This window comes from Misgurnus anguillicaudatus, chromosome 9 (genome assembly GCF_027580225.2).
Source record: "Misgurnus anguillicaudatus chromosome 9, ASM2758022v2, whole genome shotgun sequence".
NCBI classification, from domain to species: domain Eukaryota; kingdom Metazoa; phylum Chordata; class Actinopteri; order Cypriniformes; family Cobitidae; genus Misgurnus; species Misgurnus anguillicaudatus.
The window spans coordinates 8,107,998-8,135,632 of NC_073345.2; the positions used below are offsets into that span (position 1 = coordinate 8,107,998).

Genomic DNA, 27,635 nt, shown 5'->3' on the forward strand with positions numbered 1-27,635 from the left:
AAGTCACCCATTCAAACAGCTCCAAGGTTAGGACAGGGGTCTCTGTGGAGCATCCAAATGTAGCTTGGTCATACCCTAGTGTAGTTTCATTTAGGTCACAAATGTAGTTCTGGTAATCAGATGTTTATGGGTTCTTTGCTTGTTAAACCAGTTTGCACGTATGCATTTAGCACAAGGGTATACATTTTTAAAAGAATGTGCGCTGTAAGTTGCATTGTTATATGTATGCATATATGTTACTAATACACCATCCGTGGAGTCTTTGGAGGGTCTGGATTGTTCTTCTGCTGTTGGATTATCCCTTTTCAAGCGGATTACTGTTAGGATTGTATACACCGGTGAAAACTATCCATTTTGAGACAATGGCATGTTTTGCAAGACTGGGGTTTCTATTCACAAGCTGCTGGTAGTGGGCCGAGAAGGGGGCCGTTACAGTGATTAGACTTTGTTCTTGCAGCCCAGGCATGCATACAAACATGTTTCCGGGAAAACACTATAAAACATATATAAACACATTCATTCTTTTTCAGCAGTTAATCCCCGTAACCCAAGCAACAACTTTATAATCCCACTGTTGGGAATTGTAAGAACGCGAGCGTCAATTAAGGTGTAACATAGTGTTTGACCCTTCTGAGATCGATGGCTAGAGCTGCCCTGCACTTCTAATTGGTGGTCTTTGCGATGAATCTTGAGAACGGCCAATCGTATTTGTTTTCTCTGAAATCCAATAGAGTAAATTCACTCTCCCTGCGTTCCTCGCTCATGTCAGCATGATACATTGCTCCTGGCTACTCTATTACTTCTATAGCAACACCCTCTCCTTCGCTTTCTTTCTCTTAACCTAAATCCCTCCTTCCCACTCTCAAAATGAAGAGGAAATCTTCTCGTCCCCTGAAGCCATGAGGCATATAGAGTATGCTGAATAGATTAAGGCACTTGGTTTTACCCTCCTGTTGCAAGGACCCTACACAATAACACCGTCTCTTATTTCTTTGCCTTGAGAAGGTTCAGGCTGTAGTTGTACGTAGGCTGTGTATTCTTCTTTTAGTGTCATATTTGTCCTCCAGTGGGACACAGTTTTTTTTTTAACTAATAGTGGCACAGTTGTGTCTGTATATTGCTCTCTACTGCATTTTTTCTTTACTATAGTTGCAAGGAGGACAGTGTGGGACCTAACAGATGACACATTATGTCTAAGCTTGCATGCATGCTTATGAATTTAGCTTATATTCCATTTTCTGTAGGGATGCACAGAATGTTTGTCAACCGAAATTATTTGATTTTTAAAGGATTTTTGGTGTTCGCCAAGAAATTTTACAGAACAATAACGTTTTTGATGACGCAATCGAGTAGCAACCAGCGTAGAGTGAGAAACGTGCCTGCTTTATAAATTCAGCAAACATGTAGGCGTTTTTTATTTTCAAATTTCAAGACTGGAAACTTTCCATGGGAATAAATGGGAATTTATGGGAATAAACCGGGAATTTGAAGAGTTGCCTCTAACAGGGAACTTAAATGTATTTTAATTTAATATTTGGTTTACAACCAGAAGATTTAATGCAATTTTAGTTGAATTTCTATCCTGCACATTTCTCAGTCACATGCACACTGCTTCTGAAGGGCAATTGAGGCCGCACCCCTGCATGTACTTGCATTTTTCCATAACATGCACAGATCATTTTTGAATCCTGCACGCAAAATAATTTCAAAATGTCCATCTTTGCCTGTATTTATGTAAATTACATAAACATTTGTTTAAATGTCCTTGTGCTGTGTGTAAGCTATTGTGCAACAGCATTATACCATTGTAAAGACAAATACACTGACTGAGAAAACATTTAGGTGAAATAATTTAAAAACGTAGTGTCTGATTAGCTAGCTGTAAAGTCAGATATCTAAATGTAAGCTTGCACTATTATTAATAATATAATAGCAGGGTTTCCCGCAGAAAATTTGTTAGTTAAGGTGGTAGGGTTGGGCAGGTGGTTGGGGTCGAAGGAGTGGCAATCAAAGGGGCGGGGCGTATGATGAAAATTACAATATTTTTATTTAAAACACTCGATAAAACTTCATTTTGAAGAAACTATGACAAAAAATGAACACATACTAGATTATTAATAAATTAAATGTTTTTAACAGATGCCTCTAATGGGAATTATTAACCTCTAAAGGGTTAATAAACACAAACTAAAGCAGATGTTGTAGAACGTCTGGCGAACGATGATAGATGGCGCAAAAATTGTAAAAACTGATTATTTACCACTTTTAATTACATTATCTTAAAGAAGTGTAACTACTGTAGCATGTAAATAATGCACATAAATAAAATGAGCAAGAGCGCTCAGCAATTATATCTAATCAACAGGCACGTGCAACCTAGCTAGCAGGTTGCTCAAACAACTAAATCACCAGCTAACTAACTTAAAAATTGCAAGAACTATAGACTAATACAATAACAGGCTTAAATAACCCCAAAACATAAGACCACTTACGGTTTTCACGGACACGCGATTTATCAACTGACTATCCTCCAGACATGACGGACCACTTCTTAATCTCATTTCGGCCGTGTGGTGCGCGTGCATGCTCGCGGTGTGAAGTGCGTCTGCGGTATTCTCCGAGATTTTTTATCAACTGGCTAGTTATCCTCCAGACAGTGACGGTCCGGACCACGTCTTTCTCATTTCGGCCGTGTGCCGCACGTCCCCGCTAGCGGTTTGATGCGTACGCGCTATTCTCCGAGATGCATTTGACGGCCTTTTGTGCAGCGATTTTTTTTTTTTTTGAAGACCTAGTTAAGTCGGTAGGGTTTCCAAGCTTAGGCAGGCCGCCTTAACTGAAATGTGCTGCGGTAAACGCTGAATAATATAACTATATATAATAATGTCTGTTATGCTTTTGTGTTACTCAATGAAAGAATCAATTAAAGTTTTACTTCCAAATAAATCAGTCAAAGTCAAAAATCTATTACCTTGCATGCATGTCTGCTTATGACCAAACGAAATGTTTATTTATGTTTGTATATGATATAGTTTCTATACATTTCTACTAAATTATTCCCATATATTCCTGTTAAGTTTCCAATTTGAAATATTTCCAAAATTCCCCAGATTAAGCTCCCAAGGAAAGTTTCCCGCCCCTTTACAACCCAATTGTTAATACCGTCATTGTATTGGTATTGGCCAATATAAGCATTTTTGGATTTCTATGTCTTTATGAAAAAGAGAGAGTGGCCTTGTCAAAAATGTTTTCCCTTTATTTGAAACCTGAAGAGTCTTTTGTCCTCCCTCAGCACAGCCCTTAGCCTGGATAATAAGAGCAGTGTACAAATTGTCATGGGCACTCCATTGTTATTTGTCTCTCAAGAGGAGCTTTACATAGGCACCTCATTGTGTTTCCTAAACTGGAGTACAGTACAGAATAGCACGCCCATGCTGATGGCAATCCAGTTAGGCTCCGTCATATTATAACCAATCTAATCTCAGCTAATAAGACCAAGAGCTTTGACACAGTTCTCGTTTAAACAATCGGTTAAAAAAGACATGTTAGTAGTTCGCACAGCTGTTCTGGATCAATTGAGCGTGAGCTGTAAGAGATTAGACAGCCTGTTACATCCTTCTTTAATGCGTCGTAGACATAATAAAATATGAGACAGTGACCGCAGGATTGCTATAGCATATTCTGCCATGTACCAAAAGCTAAATTAATCATTTGCATTAGTAGATTACATGCTATATAATCTTTAATCAAAAATGCAAGTCCCCTCCTCGAAACAATCTCTCTTTACTTCCGGCCATGGTGTATGGGGTCCGGGAAAGGATTGCAGGGATTAGCAAATAGCAACATGACCCAACTTTCAACGATCCAATTCAAGTGCAGCCCTATCTTTTTTTATTTCAGATGCCGTTTTACTCTGATATACACTCTCCTAAAGGATTATTAGGAACACCATACTAATACAGTGTTTGACCCCCTTTTGCCTTCAGAACTGCCTTAATTCTGTGTTGCATTGATTCAATAAGGTGCTGAAAGCATTCTTTAGAAATGTTGGCCCATATTGATAGGATAGCATCTTGCAGTTGATGGAGATTTGTTGGATGCACATCCAGGACACGAAGCTCCCATTCCACCACATCCCAAAGATGCTCTTTTTGGTTAAGATCTGGTGACTGAGGGGGCCATTTTAGTACAGGGAACTCATTGTCATGTTCAAGAAACCAATTTGAAATGATTCGAGCTTTGTGACATGATGCATTATTCTGCTGGAAGTAGCCATCATAGGATGGGTACATGGTGGTCATAAAGGGATGGACATGGTCAGAAACAATGCTCAGGTAGGCCGTGGCATTTAAACGATGCCCATTTGGCACTAAGGGCCATAAAGTGTGCCAAGAAAACATCCCCCACACCATTACACCATTGCATTAATGAGAAATTGAACAGGTGTTCCTAATAATCCTTTAGGTGAGTGTACGTCACAACAGGGAAAATAAGACAATCGCAACTTTAATTTCGTTGTGGCTTTAAGATTATGATAATAGATTTTTAAACTTTTTGCAAATACAGAATCAAAACTGTTCAGGAATCTAAGGAACCTAATTTAAATGGTACTCAAGAATATCTTATTAGCTGTACAGCAAGTTCTTTAATGTGACCCATTTTTGAGTGACACAGAATATAATTTAGGCCATGTCATATCTAAAATCCACACTATAACAGTGATTTTTCAAGAATTTCGTTTTTGTAAACGAAGTAACATTCGTTGAATAATCATGCACAATAAGGCCAGGGACATAAATAGGATATTTTTTATTATTTTAAGAAAATAAAATTTTTCTTAATGCTACCTTACTTTGGGATTTTAATATCTTTTAGCATCAGATTAGTGCATATCATCTAAAAAATGTTATTAGTAGTAGTTTTGTGAGGAGATTACAGCATGGGTAGATATGCTCTTATGCTTTTATTCCATAAAGCCTGTGCCTCTTGTATAAAATTGGATATTTTATTTAGTTGACTCTCTTTGATTTGATGCAATTGGTCTTCAGCATAATCTCTTTCGCGAACGCATCCCGGCATCCAGAAGATTAATTCACTGTTTTCATCCGAGGTAATTTCAGGGGCAAGACTAAATTGTCTGACGAGAAATAACAAGCAGGGGGAAGATATTTATTTTTCTGACCTTTGTGGCTCCAGTGTCCTCTGTTATAAAAGGTGACATTTCTCTCCCTCTCTTTTTGTTTCTACTTCTGCTCTACGAGAGCTCCCGGTAGTTAAAGGTGCTAAAAATAACCCAGTTTTCTTCGTGTCGTGCAACCTAATTTAGAGGAGAGGGACGGAGGTGCTTCCGAGCATCTGTGTTTGGCATGTAATGGCTGCCCTTGTTTTTATTTGCTTGTGGTTCCACTCCCCTACCAATTATCCCCCGTTGTTTTGCTTGCTTGTACCTCCGATCACTGAAAATATTCTTAAAGAAGCTGACGGAGGGTTTTGTACAATCTACCCCTTTCCCAGCGCTCTGCTTTTGAGATTGCACATTGTCACATACAAGCAACGGTGTAAGCAGTTTCCTTTAGCACAGCATCACTTTATTCTGGGAATTCAAGGGATGCAGTGGTCGTTATGAGGGTTCTGCTTTGCTTGTAGGTGCCAGGTGAAGGCGTGTCACGAGAGCCAAACACTGATGGCTGCACTTTCACTGGACTTTGCTTGGAAAGAATAGTTTTTTTTAATAAATATTTTTTTGGGCAGTTTTTGCCTTTATTTCACAGTGAGTTTTAGGAGAGGACAGGAAAGTACAGGGAGGAGAGCGGCGAATCGAACTTGGTTCCACCACATGGCGGAGCGCTGCGTACTACACCATCGTCAGTTTTTCACACCGGAATTCTTTTAACAAAACCTTAATTAAAATATTTAAAGCCATGGCCTGCACAGGACCAATTTGAAATGAATCACGGTTTAATTTGGTTATATGTTTGTTCTAACGGAGCTGTGTTTGATCTTATGCTGCGTTTACACCAACCGCACTTCAAGCGTCAAAATCGTGTCTACTGCGCCTAGTTTGCCGCTTGAACAGTTTGAATGCATTCAAAAAGCAAGCATTTGACGTGCGTCAGGGGCAAAATCCGCTTCTTGTGGGAGGGGCAAGTGCTATGCGGTTGTCTGTTTGCAAGATGACTAATGGTAACCTTACTATAGGGAGAAAATAAACGGCGCGGGTTAATAAACGTCACGTGACTCAAAAGTGAAATGTGTATTACAACTTACCAGGTTGTCCGATGTCCTCACTGACACTCTTCCAAACGAGTTCCTTTTTATTCCTGTCTCTATAGAAATAAGAACTTGTGTCGTATAGCTCCGGGTGACTTTTTCTGGACAATATCAAGCGTTCCTTCATGTTGAATGAGTGACTCTGGGCGGGGCTGCCACCACAGCAGCAAGCAGGCTCCTGATTGGTTAACGTGGCACGAAATTCCGACAAAGTTCATATTTTTCAACTTGGGCGTCAGCCGCAAATTCGCATCAAACGCAAAATGCACAAAAAGCACTATTCGCGCGTACTCCGCCAGGCGCTCAATTTGCACCATTCATGCAAACTAGACGCGCGAATGAGGCGGAATCACGTCCTCCTGCGCCGCGAGACCCCGAGACGTGCCTCAACGCGTCTTCACATTGACTTAACATTGAAATCACACACGCTTCACGCCTCTACCACGGCTGGTGTAAACGCAGCATTAGAGCTCACAATCTCTTTAAAAGTTGATATTATGTTGTTGTTATTTCAAAAAGAATCTTTATGGAGGATTTTTAGTTCCCAAACTGACTCTGTGTCTGCTCCACGCAGTCCCCAAAGGCCAGTTAAATCAAACAAACTCTTGATGTCGGACTCTTAACCCTGCACATTGCCATTTAAAATGAAATCGAAGTTTGGATGGCTTTATAAGCGGTGAGGTCAAGCTCGCACTGTCTTCTTTCGTCTGAGCCATTACGGGGCGCGGAGCGCAGAGATTGAGCTGACAGCTCATTGATTTATTTCTGTGCCAGTGTCAAACATGTTTCTGAATTTCTTTGTCTTATTGGCATCAGAAGCTGATGGGGATCGTGACAAAAGGGTGCTAGTGCTTTGATGGAGCGCTCCGTTAAGTTTGATTCATTGATTCATCTCACGAATCAGAGGATCTGACTGCAGTGAACGTGTTTCATTCCTGTGCACTGTGTCGGACTGGTAAAACATCCATCTGCCTAGTTGCTCTTTAGATTCCACTCACTGTGTTTTGTTGTTTATTGCCGGGTTTGCCCGGACTTTGTGTAATTAGTTAATTTGCGTGATTGTAGGCTCATTTGGGGGACACCTGCTAAATGATTGCTTTCGGATTGTTGATTATAATGGTAATTGCCTTTTGCATTTTGTTTTGAATATAAAATGAAAACTCTTCTGTCAGAGCCGTGGTTTAAGCAGCAGTCATTTTGGATGATTTAAGATCAATTAATTCAATACACATTGAAATTAATTATTACTATTATAACTAGGAGCTCAGATGCAAAAGCCTCTAAAAGCCACTTCCTTCAAAAATGAAATGATGATATTAACTGAATGCTCTCTGCGCCCATTATACTTTCATCAACCAATTTCCCTTAAAATCCGCTTAATCCTGGCCTCAGGTCATTCTGAAATACCAGTTTGTTGGCATTAAAGGGACACTCCACTTTTGTTGAAAATATGCTCATTTTCCAGCTCCCCTAGAGTTAAACATTTGATTCTTATCGTTTTGGTATCCATTCAGCTGATCTCCGGGTCTGGCGGTACAACTTTTAGCATAGCTTAGCATAATCCATTGAATCTGATTAGACCATTAGCATCGCGCTAAAGATTTTCAATATGTTTCCCATTTAAAACTTGACTCTTCTGTAGTTACATTGTGTACTAAGACCAACGGAAATTAAAAGTTGTGATTTTCTAGGCCGATATGGCTAGGACTATACTCTCAAACTGGTGTAATAATCAAGGACTTTGCTGATGTAACATGACTGCAGCAGGCGTAGTGATATTACGCAGTGCCCGAAAATAGTCCCCTGCTATTAAGAGTAACCAGGGGACTATTTTCAGGCAGTCGTAATATCACTACGCCTGCTGCAGCCATCTTACATCAGCAAAGTCCTTGATTATCACGCCAGTTTGAGAGTATAGTTCTCAATCCATATCTGCCTAGAAAGTCACAACTTTTAATTTTCCGTTGGTCTTAGTACACAATGAAATTACAGAAGAGTCAAGTTTTAAATAGGAAAAATATTGAAAGTCTTTGGTTATTTTTTAGCGCAATGCTAATGGTCTAATCAGATTCAATGGAGTGTGCTAAGCTATGCTAAAAGTGCTAGCGCCAGACCCAGAGATCAGCTAAATGGATTTCATAATGGTAAGAATCAAATGTTTAACTCTAGGGGAGCCTAAAATTAGCCTATTTTCAAAAAAAGTGGAGTGTCTCTTTAAGAGTCTGATAAAAATGCTTATTTACAAGAAAACATGTCAGGCACACCTGGGTTTTGCATCTGAGCTCTTGAATTATTTTGTAATAAAATATAATCCTAATCCTGTTTCACAAAACTAGTACTTTTTCAATAAAAATAATATTTCTAAGCATTGCTTTTTATTTGTAATAGGTTTCGTTTTTGAGTGACACCTAATGGTTAATTAACTTCCGAACCCTGATTTCCCCAAAGAGCTTTTATGTAATAATGGAAAGTATTAAATTTTCAATTACCGAATGACTTCACGTCCTATTTATTCGTTTATTTATATCTCCTCACTGTTATCACTCGTACCGCCCTCAGCCAAACACGCTTCACCCTCATTTTCAGGAGACAAGCCCACCCATAATCCCATGTCCCCTGTGGTCAAGATGGTCAGTTGGGTGCGTGATTGCGTGTCTTAGTGTCCGGTTACTCGGGTCAGTGCTGTCCCCGTGAAACAGGAGATTATGCCCAGTGATTAGGACGGACGTCAGATCAGCAGTATGGCGGATGCACGGATACAGCAGATCGCGTCCCATGCTGTGCGTGGGGTGGGAGGGATCTTTCTGGCAAGCCGGCAAGTCTCGGGTTTGGCACCGGCTCGGAGGCAGCACGCTGTGTGCAGACAGGCTGGAGTGTTTACCGGTACAGTCGTATCAGAATCGTGTTTGTGTGCGGGACGCTGGGTGTGAGAGCACACACATCGTCTGGCCTGGCAAGGGCAAATGCAGTCTTATGCCACAGTCTGAGTGCCCTTGAGATCAGAGCTGCCAGCAGGGAAGATTGATTTGCCACTCTCTGCTACTTCATACATAATACCGACTTCAAGTGTCCCCTTCATTTCTGCCACGCAGGAAAGCAAAGTGCACCTGTTCACTCCCCACGTCTCAAGAATTTCGGATCTGTCTAGATTTTTTGAGCTGTTGATAACTGTACTTAAAGTACTGCCGGTTCCCTTGGCTGTCTGGCTTTCATATACTTAGATTTTAGCTTTTGTGCTCGTTCTGTAATGGCCTCTTTGAAATTGGTTTCCTGGAACGGTGGACTGATCTCCGGAGCAAAGTCCCTTTTGCCATCAGCAATGAAGTTTCAGGTTGCACGCCGCCATCCACTCGTATGCCATTTTCGTTGGCACATTTGGTCCAGCCCAGATAAACAGGATTAGAGATTTAGGATTACACTTCCCCGACCTTCTCCAGATTGTGCTGCGTCTAGGCCCTTTGGGTATCTAAAGCTGTTTGTCAGTTCAGCATTTGAAACCCTGCGGAGTTTACCGACCATTTGTCCTAGCAATGTCTTTACCCTTTGAACTAAACAATCTGCTCAATAGAGATGACTTTATATCTTGTTTGCTCTAATGTTATCAGACTCTTGTTATCTCTTTTTTAGTCTCTAAATCATCATTCGGACTGTTTATCTTTCTCTGTATTTTAGTCATTTAGCTTAACACCCTCCTTGACAACAGACTGTTGTTCTTTTATGTTAGTGACCTTTGTTACTAACAGTAATTGGCCAACCTGCTAAGTTCACAGTGTTGTTTAAATATGATGGCTTTGATTTCTAAATGGATATGTCAATAAGGACTCGCCATTATGTTAACTACACCATTAACAAAATTAAGTTCTTTGGCAATGTACCATGTAAAAAAAAATATAGATTATGTGATTATGGAGACCCAAGGGACTTTTTCATGTCAACAATATTTGACATGTAGGGTTGGGTACCGAACTTAGTACTTTTAAGAGCACCGACCAAATAAATTTTGGTAGCTTGTACTACTACACGCTTTGGAAAAGAGAGTCGGGCCGACTACCAAAACACACTTGTAGCCAATCAGCAGTAAGGTGCATGACTACTAACCCACATCGTTGCCTGGGTTGCGTATGTGTGGGGCTGGTCTATTAAATGAAGGTCTATTGGGGTAGGGGCGTGTTTGTTAAGGTGATTTCAAATTATGGATGTCCCGATCCGATATTCTGAATCTGTATCGGGGCCGATCCAGGCTTTTTGGCTGGATCGCACATTGGATCGAGGACCGATAACATAACCGATCCAATTCCGATACTGGTAGTTGTTACTGACAAGTTATTAAAAGGACAAAGTATTATAAAAGCATCATAATTGTTTTATGCACTATATTTAAAGTCTATTAATACACTCAGTTGCTTCATGTGAAGGAACAAACGCACATTTAAAGATATTTAAGTTTACAGAAACACTGTAACTTACTCGCAACTGGGTTAATGCACTGGTGAAGCAGACGGATGAAACGAGTCATTCACACATGCACATACAATATAACTGTAGGCTATTTTAAAGATCTTATTTTATAAACACTTTAAAAAATGTTGGGTTGTTTTTAGCCCAGGGCTGGGCAACTATTGGACAGAACACATCTCTGGGTCAAAACGACCCAAACAATGGGCTGCTCCCATCCAACTACTGAGTTATTGTTAATCAACCATGTTGAAACAACCCAGCAGTTGGGTTAAAACGACCCATCATTATGGACACCAGCATTGTTTTAAGTAAGGTTTGTTTGTACAAACTACTTAAATATTCTATAATAATTAAGGCCTAGTCCTGTTCATCTAAACCCCGTCTGGAAACCATCCCCTTAAAGTTTGTTTGTGGGATCTACTGTACTGTATTACATTGAAAGTGAGAGGAGTGCAAACGTTACAACTTACCCTATAGGCCTTTTGCGAGTCGATGTCGCAGTTACGTCACACGCGCAATGTGGTGGCAGAAAAACAGTGGAAATGAATTGGGCACAAGTGAAACGAACAATATAACTCACTAGAAAATGTTTTGTTGTGCTGTTGAGTGTCAGAATAGGAATGCCAAAATAGATGACCTTCATTTTTATAGTATACCGTCGTCGAAAACACCATTTGAAGATAAACGTAGGTGTTTATGGTTGCAATAAAAGCCCTCAACCAGACAGACTGAAGTGATGAAATCATCTGAAAATCTTTTAATAATTTGAATAGAAAATAATTAGAGAAGATATCCAGAGTTCTGTCGAAGTCTGTTCCCCTCTATGTGTCTCTTATAGCGCTTTTATCACATTAGGTTTATAATTTATTTAGAAAGATTAAAGATTTGAATGAGTTCATAATATCAATAATATTACCATTTATTAAAGTTTTCATATTTTTTTCGTTTTCTATTACTTCTTTTTACCTTATATGTCTTCTTCCTGTTTGTTCTAAATTATGATGTTTACTAATAAATATATAAACATAGCACACACGATGTAAAGTGTTAATAATATATAAACAGGCCTATACAAATTCATTATATGTAAACAATCGTTTTAGAACAAACACGTAGGCTAAAAATATAAGGAAGAAATTGAAAACAGGAAATGATGAAATATTTAATATTGCTCTTATAACTACTTCAGCGATTCATGCTGTAAAAATAATTGATTTACCAATAAAGAACAATACATATACATTACATACATGCACACATATCAGTAGCCAAGCCATTTAAACTTTTAATTTATTTAAAAAATAAACGTAACTTGGTGAAAACGTTATAAGAAACATTACACTTAAGAGAAATATAGGGGGAAAAGACTTCTACAGAACACCGCATCCATAAAAATCACAGTTTAATGCTAAAACACTTCACACAGCTATTGCAGAGCTGTCACTTTCTGCCACCAGAAGTTTGTTTAAATGCAAATAATTCAATAAAATTCTGTCTATATACTAAAGGTGGATATTGTTTATATATATGCCTACAATAGATAGATATCCACACATTCATCCATCCATGGTCCTTCATCTAATCATCCTTGTATTATGCAGCAATGCATATAAATAGATTTTTTTTGAAAGGGCTGCGCAATTAAGATAAAAAAATCATAATTGTGAGTTATTTCTCCTGATATTGTATTAATAGTTATCATTTTGATGAATAGTATTTACATTATAACCCTGCTGTGTAAAAAATTTTCATTAGTTTCTAGGAGTTGCTGACATGTTTTAAAATGGTGTTATATTTTAGGTAACAAGACAGTGATTAAAATTATATAAGGTTGGATTTGGTGACTTATACACCCAACTTAGAAATCCAAAAAAATTGAGAGGAAGAAATTTACTTTAATGCGTCCAAAACACTCTTTGTTCAATATCTTAACCAAACCACATCAAAACTTTTCACAAATTCACAAGAGATCATCTTCTGACAGTAAGAGAAAAAGACCAAAAGCACAGATTGCTTACCCCGCGTTAAGTTTGCCTCGCTCACCCCTACCAAAATAGGTACCGTTACCGAATTTCAGTATCACCGGTACTGAGCGGTACACAATATGAGCGGTACACAACCGTAGCTAGTACAGCACGCCGTAATTGTAGTGCTTTTAATGAACTACAAAGCGAATAAATGAGAACAACACAAAAATTGTAGGCTTTCCCTGGGTCTTTTCTGGGTCTTTGAACTTTTCGATTGCCCCCTTTGCCTTTTTAAATCTAAAGATTTTGACACATTCTCTTAAACGTTAATTTTTGCTTTGTCATCTTTCCAAACCGAACATCCAGCTGACCCTCAAAACGATTGGCTTATATTTATGAAGCAAAAGCACGAAACCAAAACATAGAAAAAATTTAATAGACGTTACTGCCAAAAATGTAATTTTGCTGTGAATTTTACTGTACTCATAAAAACTTTCTACATGTATACTGTCGGGCAAAGCTGTAATAATTTACAGCCTTTTATCTAGTCTGTTGTGCCGTGCTGCATCTTAAACACTTAGATGTTTTGCTGGTTGTCTGTGGGTCATGTCGGTTTTGCTAGCTGTATTTTTTGTCTGGCCAGGGGCTGTTTTGGCTTCATGTTGAGAGACTTTAAAGGCACTACCTAAACAAAGCAAATGAATGCGGAGCAGGTGCTTTGTTTACCAAATTAAAATGTAAATACTACCGGCCAATTTCCAAGCCATGACGAAAACTTTTGAATAACCTCCCTTTCTTTAGTCTAACAGATGCAATCATCCTCGGGTCAATGACATTATGAATGTTACTCATCTACTAAATCTGAGTTCATTTCCAGTGACCTGCAGCTGGTGATTCGTCTCTTTTACAAATTAGACGATTGAGCTTTTTCCCTGGGTAATTTTTTCTCGATTTTGTTTTTGTGCTCTATAAAGAGACATCATAAATTAACACAATGGCTCATATTTCTTTTCAGCACCAGCTGAGCATAATGACAAGTACATGTTTTATTCATTCTTGTTACGAAATGCTTTTCACTGAATCAAGCTATGGAGTTTTGTTGTTATAGGTTTGGGCATAGGGGTGGTCTGAAGCAGCATTAGTTTCAGTCTAAAGACTTCCATTCATAAGCAGAAACAAACCCCACAGTCGTCATCATCATGTGCATCGGATGAACAATGTCTGTCATTGTAAGTGTTAAATGGCACTGTACCGGTTTGGGCGGGGTTCTTTTGATTTTTGCGGTTTAAGCTCAGTAGAGGTTGGTCCCGCATGGCGTGCTGTCCTGGGCCAGTGGCCAGCTATTGTCCTGTAGTCCTTGTCGCACTTACTCCGGGATCTCCGATAGGTGCCCCCGATGTTTGGATCTGTTCAAGCATGGTGTCCCATGCATTCTTCCAGCAGCAAATCTGTATCATCGCTTTGTTTTGTAGCAAACAGGAAAGAGGCTCAAATATCTGAGACACAAAGCAGAGTTGTATAAAGGTTGATCCGAATTTTACACCATTTCAGACTAATTTTATCTTGCACCTTTGGTATCCTCTGCTTTGAAATGTGACAGTTGCTGTTGTCTGGGTTTAAGATTCTCTCGACGGGATTTGGAGGAGCAGTGCGAGCTGTTGGGATGAAGGGATGCTGTGCCCTTGAGATAGGGAGCGTTATGGAAGCTATCCTGCCATCAGAAAATGGCTTTTGTGACTTGCAGGCAGGGTGCATTTTTTCACACGTCTGCTGAGCTGAGACTGTGAAAAACTGTGAAAACAAAGAAATGAGGAGAAAGATCTAGGACAGAAGAAACTTGCTGGCGTGGGTGAGATGGTGTGACGGCTTTCTAAATGTCAAGGTCCTGATTTTTCCATGTCTTGACACTTTTTCTCATCTCTTCTTGTGCTTACCTATTAGCGTTTTGTTTATGTATTACTTTTTGTTTTTCGCCACAGTCGCGAAAGGCTTTCGCAGCAAGCGTCTGTTTTTTTACAGCTAAAGACAGCAAATCTAAAATGACCACTATGCTAATAAAAATGAATACAAATATCTGATGTGTGATATGAAATAACAAACGTAATGTATTTTTATTGTTTTGATCTACTGTAATGCAAGGATCTAATATAATGTTACACATCAGATATTTTCCCCAACAGTTAATCAAACATTTCCTTAAGACATTACAGATTATATCTGTGTGAATTCTTGTCAACCGGATATTTTTAAAACAATAATTTTGTCTATGTGTACTGAAAAACTAACTTTTTGGTGTAGTAAAATATATTAGAATAACCCTCATAGTACATAGTAATATTAACATTCATTGAGAACTAGATTTTTCTAAGTTAAATGATGATAAATACACAATTAATTAATGTACAAAATGAACTGTGTGGGAATAGTAAGTTGTATTATATATTTTCTTGTATGATTTTACTGTTTTATATTCACTGCACATAGTTCTAAAATAATTAAGTAAATTTTAATCAAAAACTTTAGTTTATTTTTCTTAAGCGTATAAAATCCATTAAACTAAAACATTCAAGTAAAATGAACTTAAATTTATTTGCACATGTTGTAAGGAATACCCACCCGCCTGAATATTTAGATTTTTTTTAAGCTTTTTCACAGAATAAAGACTGATAAGAACTTTAACTGCTTAAATATTTATTAATAAAATGTCATAAAGGTTTAAGCTCTTATATTATTGTTCAGCACATTTTATTTTATTTCTCTCTACAGTACTGACAATGCATGTCAAAAACACAGTTTTGTATGCGTTTCTGTGGAGAATCAAGCTTATTCAAAGACTGACTTGACTGTCATGAATTTTGTGTCATAATGCCATTTATAACACTAAGACTAACTAGTCCATAGAACTATGTTAAAGAAAATAAAATAAATACAATCTAACATACAACAGTAAATAAGATTTATGTAATATTTTTAGGAAAAAATATTTTTTAAAAGTATTAGACTTTACCTAAACGATTAAAATAAATCTAACTTCTAAAACTTATAAAAAAGTGACATTTAAAAATTATTTAACAAATGTTTTTCATGCATTATTAAGTAGATTTTATTTGATTTAAGTAGGTACTACTTTAAAAAGTAGTAAATTGCAAGGAAGATCGTTTTCCAGTTTTCTTACTCTTTAATAACTCTTTAAACATTCCTCAGGCCCCAACCTTTATCTCTCTTAATAACTATTATTACTTATTGTTATTAACGCGTTTATTTTGACAGCTCTAATTATAATATAATACAATATTAATAAAACTACATGTCCGACCTTGGTGTAGATGTCTATTTTGTAAAACAAGGCATGTTGTAAAACAGTTGATTTATACGCACATGCATTAGGGACTTGTCACCGGTTAGTTTATTGCTTAATTTATGTGTAAACCCACCAGTGGTGGACCGCCAGGAATCTCTGACATGTTTTAATATATTTTTTCCATTAATGTGTATTGAATTTCCCAATAGTATTCTTTCCATTTAATACATTTTCTCATGGTTGTGCTGCTTCCAGTAGTGTATTTTTATGTTGGAGCTTTTATCCAATCATATTTCAGCCATCATGTGTTGGCAGGATTAAGGAAATCTGCCGTGAGGCCTTCAGAATCAACAGTGCTGGCGCCTGTAGCATAAAATGATGGCAATAAAGAGTTGCTTTAACAAATCAGATTTCAAATTGGCGACTCCAGGGCCATCTTGCAGGTGTACAGTAATGCAAGCATTTTCACGTTCTTTGATTGGATGCTCAAAGAGCGTACTACCAAAATCAATTTTATTAAACGTTAAGACACTACCAGGCAAAGTATTTTATGTTAGGGCTGAACGATACATCGAATTTTCATCGTCATCGCGATATGAACTCACGCGATGAACACATCGCAACAGACAGCCTTGACGCGATGAATGAAGGTAAAAAGGGTAAGCGCATGTAATAAATGTTTGACCTATCACATTTAGTCATGAAGACATGGTTTGCGCGTTCATGCTATTAGGCCAATCAGAGGAACCCCCAAGTCAGCTACGCTCAGATTGATTTGTGAGGTGTCAGTTGCGACGCTGTGCCTGTTAGCAAAAACGATGGCGGAGAGGAAGGAAATGGAAGGAGAGAAGAGTGATAAAATGTGTTGTCAGACGAAGACCTTGTGGTGAAAAGGAACAGCACTTCAGCTATATCATGGAATTGTTTTGGATTTAGGAGAGATGACATCGCAAACACAGGTACTGTGGAAGCGGTGATGCACATACTATATTGCGTCTATTGTGCGCTCAAGTTCATTATTTCAAATGTAGGCGCGCAGTATGTGCGCTCTGGAAGCGCCGCGGTCACGACTTGCATGCGGTGCGACGCGCTCGTTTTTTCAAGGCTTTTCAAAACATTTTAACTTTTCAGAATGACACAAGCGCAGCGTCATGTGACAATAACCTACGTGTCTAGCGTTTTCCACGCGTTTTAGTCGCGACATGTGAATGGCCCCTAAACATTAAAAAATATAAAATATTTATCGCAACTCACATTGTCATCGCAACATTAAACAATGTCACCGCACATCGCAACTTTTCCTCACATCGTGCAGCCCTAGTTATAATGGTATGAATATAAAGGATATTTGACACGAAACGGGAATCTGAAGTTATAATGATAAGTAAATAATCCGTAGTCCACCTGTGCCTATTGATTTCCGACCCGCATCCGCACCACGAATGACACGTTAATGTTATTCCACCTGTTACATCAAATATTAGCGGTTCACCTGTCAGTTACCCGCCCATGTGTGGGACTCTGGTTTGAATGTAAAAGATATTTGACAGGAATCTGATGATATGGCATTCTATTATGCAATGACTTGTTATATGTTTCTGTGTAATTTATATACCACTAAAGGCCTAGGTAAAAAATATTTGGCCAATCACTGAAACCTACATATATGAGCTAGTTAACAGTCAGCCTTGAATTGTGCATTTCGAGTGTTTTTAGAAAGGCATTTTTAATGTATGACTTCAACGTACTGCGTTAACATTTATGCATTTGATTTGGCAGACGCTTTTATCCAAAATGACTTTGTATTTTACAAATTCTAAAAAAAAATTTCCTTTGTGATCAAATCGGGTGTGCCTCATAAGTCTTGAAAAGTGAAGCCGCTGGCTCTTAGGTCGCCCCCTGGTGGCTCGCTGCAGTACAAGTCATAAACCACGCCCTCTCCATTCAAACAAAGGGACTCTGCTCTAAATAAAAAAAATATTTACACTTCCAATAAAAGTTTCCGAAAGATGGTTTCAGGTAGTTGAAATCACGCTGATATATGTTCAATTGTTCATTTTTGTAATTTGATGCTATAGAAACGGGGCGCGTCGTTATGATTGGCGTGGTTGAATTGGTCGCGCAAGCGTATGGGCGGAAGTTTGATACCGCGGCTCTGCCTCTGGCTCAACGGACGATTCCTTCTGCGCATGCCTTGGATCCAAAACTGACGTTTTTATGTAACACGGCGGCGACCATGGTCGGACATTTTTGGCTTCAATTCGTTACAATGGAGGGAGGCTTTTTTTTACAGTCTATGGATCAAATCCATGACCTTTGTGCTGCTAACGCAATGTTGTACCAACAGCAATTCCGCATGCATTCCTCTAGTTTAAGTTAACCAACAATAGCAGCCTAACCTAATAATAGCGATGTTATGTATCTTCCCCTATTTCTGAAATGAAACAATACTGCAAGTTTCAAGTCCTCAGAATCTTTTCTGGGTTGGTTCCCTTACCTCATGCCATTTGAGTCACACGCAGAATACAATGGGTCACTTCAACCATCTCTAGCTGAGACTTCTGCATATTAAAGAAGCAGACTCTGAATAGAAGAGCTCTCAGGCTGTAATCTGACCTATGACGACATGCTGACTGCTCTTCATGTTTCTCTGCTGGGCACAGTGGGAGCCCAGTGACAGGTATTGTGTTTTGAGCTCAATCTTGGAGTAAAGGGAAGGGAATGTGGAGCTACTGTGTGGAAGAACATTATTCTTTACTGTCCTTTGTGGAATGCAGCCTGGATTTGCTTTTTTTGCTTCAAAAAACTCCAATATCTCTCCACCCTCACCTCATTCACTTAAAAAAAAAACATCACAACCCCTTTTTTGGGGATATTAGATCACACGAGCAGATGAGAAAACCATCGGCTGTAGATTGTGAATGTGACAGGCTTTTTACCTTTTGAAGTGATTTCTGCTTTCTCATAAGGTTTATTTCTCTAGCAAGTCTTTATATCCTCATCAAGGCGTGCTCTTGTGCCTGTGCTTTTTGCAGTATTCATGTTTTTTTATCCCGCACCCCTGAAAAGCTTTGATGCTTTGTTCTACTCTCCCTTTTCACATAACCCATACATAACGTGGCTTTCTGATGCCTTTGAAAATTGACCCGTCTTGCTTCTCGAACACGCTGGGTCTTGTCGCTTCGCTTTGGTCTTTAGTCAGATGCCCTGTGCGCCTCCCTCTAGTTAAACGCTGTGTTTGCCCATATTGACGACCGTGTAGGAACCACGCATCCTCTGAAAAGATATTGTTGAAAGTAAACAAACACCAAAGAGACTCTGACTCCTCCAGACAACAAATCTGTTTAAATGCATTGCCGTGGTGTTTGTTTAGGTATCTACCTAATGGAAAAGTTTTCAAAGTCGGCACATCAGCAAATGACTTTAATGTTTGCCGACTTTTTGATCTTTTCTCATCCTTTGTCTAAATTTTTTTTTATCTAGTTTCAGAAAAATTGTATGCTGAGTCAAAGTGAATCATTAGGAGAGGTTTAGCCATTTTGCATAAGATATTTATTAGAGATGCATTGTTATATTTGCCAATTATCGATATCTGATGATACAAGCCATTTGTTTCACACTATCAACTATCGGTCGATAACAACCGATAGTCATGAACAATATATTTTGTCAATCAAAAGAGAACAGAAAATGCAATGAAATTGAGCTCTGTGTATATAAAATGTCAAAAAACAACAACAAACACAAACCTCTTTGATCTTTGCATTGTCCCAGTCTGCACGTTTAAATGCTTGAAGCCACAGATGTTGTATTTTTTGTTTTTGAGAATCTGCACGAATCCTTAATGGCAGACCTGGTGCGATTTTCAAAGCCCACGACGCAAGTAGGCATTTTTGACGATACCGAATAATACGCAACTCAATCTTCTGTAATTACTTTTCTGACCCCGACATGCGCAGTGGGAACCGCCTGTGACGTGAACTGTGAAGGGGTCTATATCAGCGCATCTCTAATGCCTTTCCACTGTGCATTGGATCCGTTCAGTGCTTTAAGTGGCCCAAAAGAGGTGCCGGTACTCTTTTATTATTATTTTTTAAATTATTTATTTTTGCTGACTCGACTTCTCCCCTGAGGTAACAACAACTATATAACAACAACTATATTGAAGGGGTTTTATGTACAGCAGTTAACAGACGACCTTGTAAAAAATAATAAATCATTTTATTAATTGTGGATTTGATTGAGCTAGAAACAGCTACAAAACAATAAATAAAATGTGCAAAAGGTAGGTATGCGAGTAAAATTCTTAACATGTTTAAATGCTAAAACTAGCTTGAAAAAGCTTTAAAATGACACCAAGACCATGTCTATGGGTTCAAAAGTAACAAAATACTGTCCATTTAAAACTCGAAAGTCATTACTGTATTTTGCGGGTGGTAAAACTCCCGTACGCATCGTTCAAATTCATTAGAAATTTCGTTCACTTGTAGTTTAGCAATTAAACTAAATGTATATTACAATTTCAAGAATGTTTTTACTCCACACAGGATATCCGAAGTTGCGTAGAGGGGAACCAAACTGACAGCCGCGACAGCGGAGATTGTCACGTACCTACAAAAGGGTATTGGAAAAAGCTTGCGCCTGACCGAGCAGCTATGGTTGCGCATTTCACAAACACGCACCTCCCCGGACCACGTTGAGTTGTTTACACTGACAGCAGCAAAAGCGACGCATGCACTTTTAACTTGTAAAACTTAAGGGTGTATGGGTACTGTAGTCTCTGCTCTGGGTGGGACGAATTAGGAAGCGTGCATTGTGAAGGGCGCTCTGAAAAACGTCAGCGCAGCCAAAGGATTAAAACCTCTGATTTAAACAGATGTGCAAATGAGCGTTCCTTTACACTTAAAGCACGTTCTGGGAGCACGGAGAGGTGGTGGTACGCTCAAGAGCTATATTTGGAAGCGCGTACCGGGCCACTTTAAGCACTGGATCCGTTAAAAAACTTGAGCTTGCGCAACTACACCACATGCAATACGCTGACTGGAAGTAATGAATTTCAATGTATTCCAATCAAAACACTGTGCGAGGTGAAAATTATTCATCCTTTTTGTTTAACTTTATCAGTAACATTTAAATAAGTAATATACATATTAAATAAAAAATGTATGTTATTATTTAAATGTTGTCTCCATATGTTCTCTCCAAAAAATATTGGTCTTTTTAATATATGCATAGATGTTTATTGTTTCATTCATTTGCATTCATTTATTTATTCCACTATGGTGTATATTAGAATGAAGCCTCTTGCTCTAGAATGAGTTTTGCTTCCATGTTACGAATAAACTTGAACTTCATTACGACTGCCACTATGGGTCGAACTCCGAATGTCGTGTACAGTGGAAAGGCGTCTTTATATTTAAAAACTTTTTAGTAATCTTTTCACACTTTGCTGACAAGATCACGACTGCAACTACGACTTCCAGAAATCACCATCACATCCAATCTCATTCATGATCTTTACTTTCAGTGCTAGTCAGAACTCATTTACCTGTGCCACACTTAACCCATCATTTAAGATGAAAAAGATTAAATGACTTTTGCCCTTTGAAGTACATGAAGATTGTGCGGATCACTTTTTAAAGCCCTTACTAATCAATACAAGCCTCTGCCATTATCCTGTAATCCTTCCATTGCCTTTGTAAATGTCTCTCTAGACGCTTTTGGTATTCAGTGAAAAGAATCCCAGGTTCTAGTGCTCCCACGGCATCATGCGGGTTCGGCTTTATGCAGCAAATTTTCAGAGAGATTAATACATGAGTAGCTGATGTGCTCCGTGTGGTCCAATCAAAAATGCATTGCTTTGCATAATGTTGCATTGTAGAGGTTTTTTGGTAAAAGATAATGTCCTTTTTCCTTCCTTTTAATTGAATTCATAAATAAACACTTTGTTTTGTTCTCATTTAGGTGAACCGGAGGACTTGGCTAGAATGCTACGGGCATGATCTGTCTACAGCATCCGGCGCCAATAAACAAAAATCCATCTTCTGCAAGTCTGACGCCTGGAATATTCTCTGCACAGGATCAAGAGATAAGGACACGGAGAGAGTAGAGAACAGGCATCGGGGTGTTGGGCAGGGGGCCGCTGGTGCATGTGGGGGCAGTGCACATTCCTTGCTGGAGAGTGGAAGCACACCTCGCCCATGCCGTCCCCTGCCCAAACTGCTCGCGCCATCCTTTGCAATGGTGACATGAGCACGGGCATTACGGAGGAGCCCGGTTTCAACCCATCTATTTTGCTGTCTTTCTATAAAAAGCATACGATATACTTGACTGTTTACTTGTGAATAGAGGACTGTCTCTAGCGATTGGCGTGGTCGCAAGGTGATGATGCTGATGTGTGGACGTGTAAGGCGGCTTTTCCGTCAGCTCACGCTGCAGACCAGCCTGTTGCTGCTCTTCCTTTTCTGCATGATCAGTGTCCTCATCTCGGCTTATTTCCTGTATGGCGTCAAACGTGAACTCGAACCGGCAGGAGTTGGAGGCGTGGTGGTCCCAGAAGAAGGTACTGCCGATTGGGAAGATTCCCGGGCTACTCCCTCTCCACCGTCCGCAAGGGTGCTCCCCGCAAGAACTGCCAAACCAGCGGACATGTCTCGAACTGACCCTGTGGTACTGGTGTTTGTGGAGAGCTTGTACTCTCAGTTGGGTCAGGACATTGTAGCCATCTTGGAATCAGGGCGGTTTCGCTACCAGACTGAGATCGCACCCGGCAAGGGCGATATGCCCACACTTACAGACAAGAACCGGGGCCGTTTCACTTTGGTTATCTACGAGAACATCCTGAAGTACGTCAACCTGGATGCTTGGAACAGGGAGTTGCTGGATAAATACTGTGTGGAATATGGCGTTGGCATCATTGGCTTTTTCAAGGTGAGCCATTTTGTGTTCCTTTCATAGGAAATAGTCTTACTAATGGGCGTTAATTCAACTCTAGTTCAAGTGGGTCAGCCACCTCGCACTAAATGCTCTCATGACTGACATTTAACACTCTGATTTGTTGTTAGGTTATTGAAATGTTGCCAAAACTGAGAGGTTGGGGTATTATGTTAACTATTGCAGTAATGGCACATTACCAAATGAGAATGTCCTTGTTGATTGTCAATGTTAATTGTCTTGGCTGGTGAGGGGGCTGCTTGATGACACCAGTGGAGGGCAACCTATATTTGCTCGTTTGCCTGTTACACATTGGTGTCCGTCAATGCCAGCTTGCAACCCTCCTCTCCCAGTTCTAATGTGTTGTTTGCCTAAGGCCATTCTCGCTTTTATTACTCTCGCAAGCTTGAATGCAGCACACTAATTGTTACTGGAGGTTAACTCAGCTGATGAGACTGTTAGAGACTCATTCGCCTTGCGGCAGAAGGGCGAAGACATCAACGTGTCTTAAAAGGAACAGCATGAAATTTGCGCTCATTAATTTTTATTGACTCGGGCTGGTCCAAGTGTCCTCAAAACCCCAGGCTTTTTACCCCAGGCTTTGTTGTTTACAGCCTAACAGGAAAAATGTTTTCCTCCACTGTTGTTTTTCTTGTCCAGGTCATTAACATCCCTTCCTTGCTTGGTTTTAGTTTTTTTTATTGATTTCAAGGTCTTGAGAATGTCTGATAACAGACCCTTAAAGAGGGGCATGGATCAGCAGACCAGACCTTTCTTCTTGAAGAGAGAAACTGTGTGTTTAGTGTAGACTGCAGTAATAGAGCGTGAATAATTGCCTTCACACCAAGCCTTGACTTGCACCTATCGAAGCTGAAGCAAAGTCGAATGCATTTATCTCTAAACGGTTAAAGTATGTCTGAGCTCACACATAGAAATGCAATAACATCACGATGGACACCAGGGCTTTACCTTTTAGCTATGCTTGGATGCAACAATGAGTTTAAGCTCTTGTTTCCCTTCCTATTAGTCTACGATCCTAATCCCATATCCCATAGAGTCGGCGAGTAATTGGAAAGAACCTTTTTGGTTTCCTAGCCAGCACTTGAGTTGGCATAATCTCTGAGGGCTATTATTAGTTTTCGTCTACAAATTATTCACACTAGCTCTTCTATAACCTATTAAGATATCCGCCTAATGTTTTGAGGCATTATAGGTATGCTGCTGACAATGGCTAGAGAAGAAAAGATGATGGAGGAAATTTGGCCAGACTAAAAATCTTTGCTAGCTTGAAGTCTGAATTTTTCATATACTTTTTTTCATACTCGTCATACTCACAGAAACCTTGCACATTGAGTGTGATGTGTATTAATTAATCCATTGCGAAAAACTACAAAATTGAGTCTTCAAAACGTTAGCACTATTAACTATGAAAGAATGAATGACATTAGCAACAAGCTATCGTTTAGCTAACTTGAGAACAATACTGTATAATCTTTCGTACACGCTTTGTTTAAAACACGCTTTGTTTGGGGGAGAGAGAGAATGTACACAAAGAAGGATAACGGTGCTTCACTTCTCCCACAGCGTACACGAAACCAAAGCACATAAAATAATATCGCCTAATTGGTTTTGGAGTTCTGAAATATTGTCTGGGCGGCTGCAGTTTCATTTTGAATGCAGGAACACCCTGCCGTGGTTTCAGATGATGTCTGCACTGTTTCACTTTGACTGTAACAAACTTCCATTACCAATCTCGATTCCCTGTTTTAAATAAAATTTAAAATGGCGTCAACTTGTAAATTCGAATTAATCGAACTATTTTTTTTTAGTACAATCATTGTTGTAGAAACATGCTCTAAAAGGACACATCACAAACTGTGGCATCTGCTTAACAGCATTCTGATATATAAGTCTCTTATGCCCTTCATGGAATTGCTCCTTATGTAGGGTGTTCCAAATCAGTCACGTGCGAGATTTAATTTCCGTTAGTATGCGCCTCTAGAATGTGGTATATTTTTTAAACCGAGCCTTATTTGAGCTCGAACCAATTATCTTACACAATTCATGAATTGTTCCATGTCAAAGAAAGTTAAATGGTGATTAGCTTTAAAAAAGCTTTTGGTTTGAAAGTGTTGCCTGAACAATAGATACAGGAAGATGGGATTAGGGAAAAGGGAGAGGCTGGAGACGTTATTGATTAAGGCCACTGGAATGTGAAATTCTCCGATCCACCCAAGTGCTGAGTGACACCACCACCTCCGCTTGCAGTTTTAGCCTGATTCGCTGCGTTGCCATTGAAAGGAACAGATGAAAGTGCTCAATTCATCCGATGTCTCATGTGCATAATACATTTCTCCAGAGGGCTCCTTCGCTGCTGGTGGGAGAATAATAGTTGTGTTTGGAGATGACTAGGTTGCAGCCTTTCTGAATTGTAAGGCTCATTGTGTTTGTTCCACTCAATGTGCAGTTTATCACCAATTGATCCAACTTCACAGGGTCAGCTGGGCTGAGAGAAGGGTGGACTGCATGTAGATGAGTGGACATTGTGTTTAAATACCACAAGGCATCTCATTGAGGAGATAGCAGGTTTACTTCAGCCAAGAGATTAAGGATAGTGTAAATTCAATCTGATATGTACAGTATTGAAGGGGATATATCAAGGATAAAAGGATTTACATTGGTCTTTTGAAATAAGATCTCTAACATGCGCAATGCAAATCTCTTTTCTCGGTATTCATTATGAAAACTAATGTGCTGTGTGCCCTCTAAAGTCAGATGTAGGATATTTTTTATTTTCAACTATTGTTTGACAGATTGTGGAGATGGCAAAAAGCAAATCAAAAGTCAGTTAAATTGTCATGATCATAACATCACAACCGTGATCAAAGTGCACTCTAAAGGTTATCCAAACACAACAGGAGTGATTTATGTGTGGACGTCTTACAGAACCCATATTATGCAAAAACCACTTTTTCAAGGTGTTTGGACCTAAATATGTGTCGGCCGTATGTGAACACAACAACCCTACTATGAAAAAATATCCACCCGCTTAGTTTTTAGGGTTGTGGTGTTTTAAAGCAACACCAAAGAGTTTTTGCTCTTTGCTCCCCCTACAGGTTAGAAGCGTAATTGTCCATTACCACTGTCGTAAATACTGAGGCATAGCTGGCTCTGATTGCAGGGCTCCAGACTAACTTTTTTCACTAGGAGCACAGTGATCCCCAACTGAAAGTTTTAGGGGCACAATCAGAAAATTTAGGGGCACACACTGTAAATCAACATGCTAACCAAACATTCACATTTCTACTAATTTCCACTGTATTACTAATAAATACTTTAATGAGAGATGCAGAAAGTACAATGTGCTGTTTTGAAACCAGTGTCACATCACAAAAAAAGGTCAAATTTACTGGTCACACATGTGCAACTGGATGTAAAATTCAGTGGCACACTCTCAAATTTTGGTGGTAATGCCACCATTTGGTGGCAGTCTGGAGCCCTGGATTGGATTGTAGGTCTGCCGTAAAGCAAGTTTTTGTAGTTTTCACTCAAACTACAGGACCGCTACCCGACGGTTGGAAACTTCTTTAGTGCGGTTTTGGCCGATAGAGGGCTGCAAAGCGAATGTGAAAGTGCCGTTCACCCTGTTTCGAGTGGATGAATGACTGAAACTGCTTTGGAAGCGTTATTCTAAGGTAAAAAAAAACTCTTTTGGTGTTGCTTTAAGCACTCAACGAAGCATTTAAGGCAGCGCTGCCTGGATGGCACTCCACTCCCCCGAACGTTTCAGCCAATCACAGCACTGGTGCTAGATATTGAGCCTTCCACCAGATTCTGGCAGTTCGAGGTCACTGTTGGTCAGGTGAGTAGCGCAGATATGGTAAGATAGGAATGTGACTGGATTTTAATTCAGCTCGAATGGTTTCGAGCGTTTAAGTGATGTTTTTCCGCTTTTTTACGTGTCCGTGGCACAACTTTCTTTTTCATGCCAGTTTCACTTTCAATTGGTACTCAATTTTTTTCCTTTTTTCAAACCACTGTCGCTTGGGATTGGGGTTATTGGTAAACGGTTTTCACGCGAGGATAAAGTTGGGTTTGGCATAAATGCGGATGTCATTTTAAGCATTGGTTTATATGTTTATTTAGGGTGAGGATGTCATTTTATGTAAAGTTGTTCTAACCCAATCCCAAGTGACAATGGTAATAAAAAAGGAAAAACAATTGAGTAACCAATACGTAACACTAGCACGAAAAAGAAAGTCGTGGCACGGACACGTTAAAACGTGGTAACACGTCACTTAAACGCTCAAAACATTTCGAGCAGAATTCAAATCCAGTCACATTCCTATCTTACCATATCTGCACCAGTGCTGTGATTGTCTGAAATGCTCGGGGCATGGGGAGTGCCTTCCAGACAGCACTGCCTTGAAGGCTTCGTTGAGGTCTTAAAACAACAACAAGACATTTTTTAATTCCCATTAAACCAAACACTCTCATTAGATATGCCGTTTTGATTCTCTTGTTAATGTGACATCACACTAACAAAGCCTCGCCCAAAGCCACTGACTGACTGGTTAATTTAACCCAAAAGCTGTTCTTAATGTTTTTTTTAGCACATTGTAGAGCTAATGCGGCTAAAGTTACTATTAGGGTTGCAAAATTCTGAGATTTTTCATGGGAATTTACAGGAATTAATTCGAATAAAC

At 39.3% G+C, this 27,635-nt stretch overlaps 1 protein-coding gene across 3 annotated transcripts in view; it reads left to right on the forward strand.

Annotated features, from left to right (window-relative positions):
- The window catches only part of ndst1b (N-deacetylase/N-sulfotransferase (heparan glucosaminyl) 1b), a 109,071-nt gene that overhangs the window by 51,193 nt on the left and 30,243 nt on the right, over positions 1 to 27,635 (forward strand). For 2 of the 3 annotated variants that reach the window (XM_055179240.2, XM_055179241.2), the window contains exon 3: positions 21,961 to 22,926. In XM_055179240.2, coding sequence (XP_055035215.1) covers positions 22,381 to 22,926 — 546 coding nt within the window. In that variant the 5' untranslated portion in view covers positions 21,961 to 22,380. Of the gene's footprint in view, positions 1 to 14,026; positions 14,220 to 14,316; positions 14,578 to 21,960; positions 22,927 to 27,635 lie in introns of those variants that run through there. The other variant, XM_055179242.2, reaches the window with a different exon arrangement.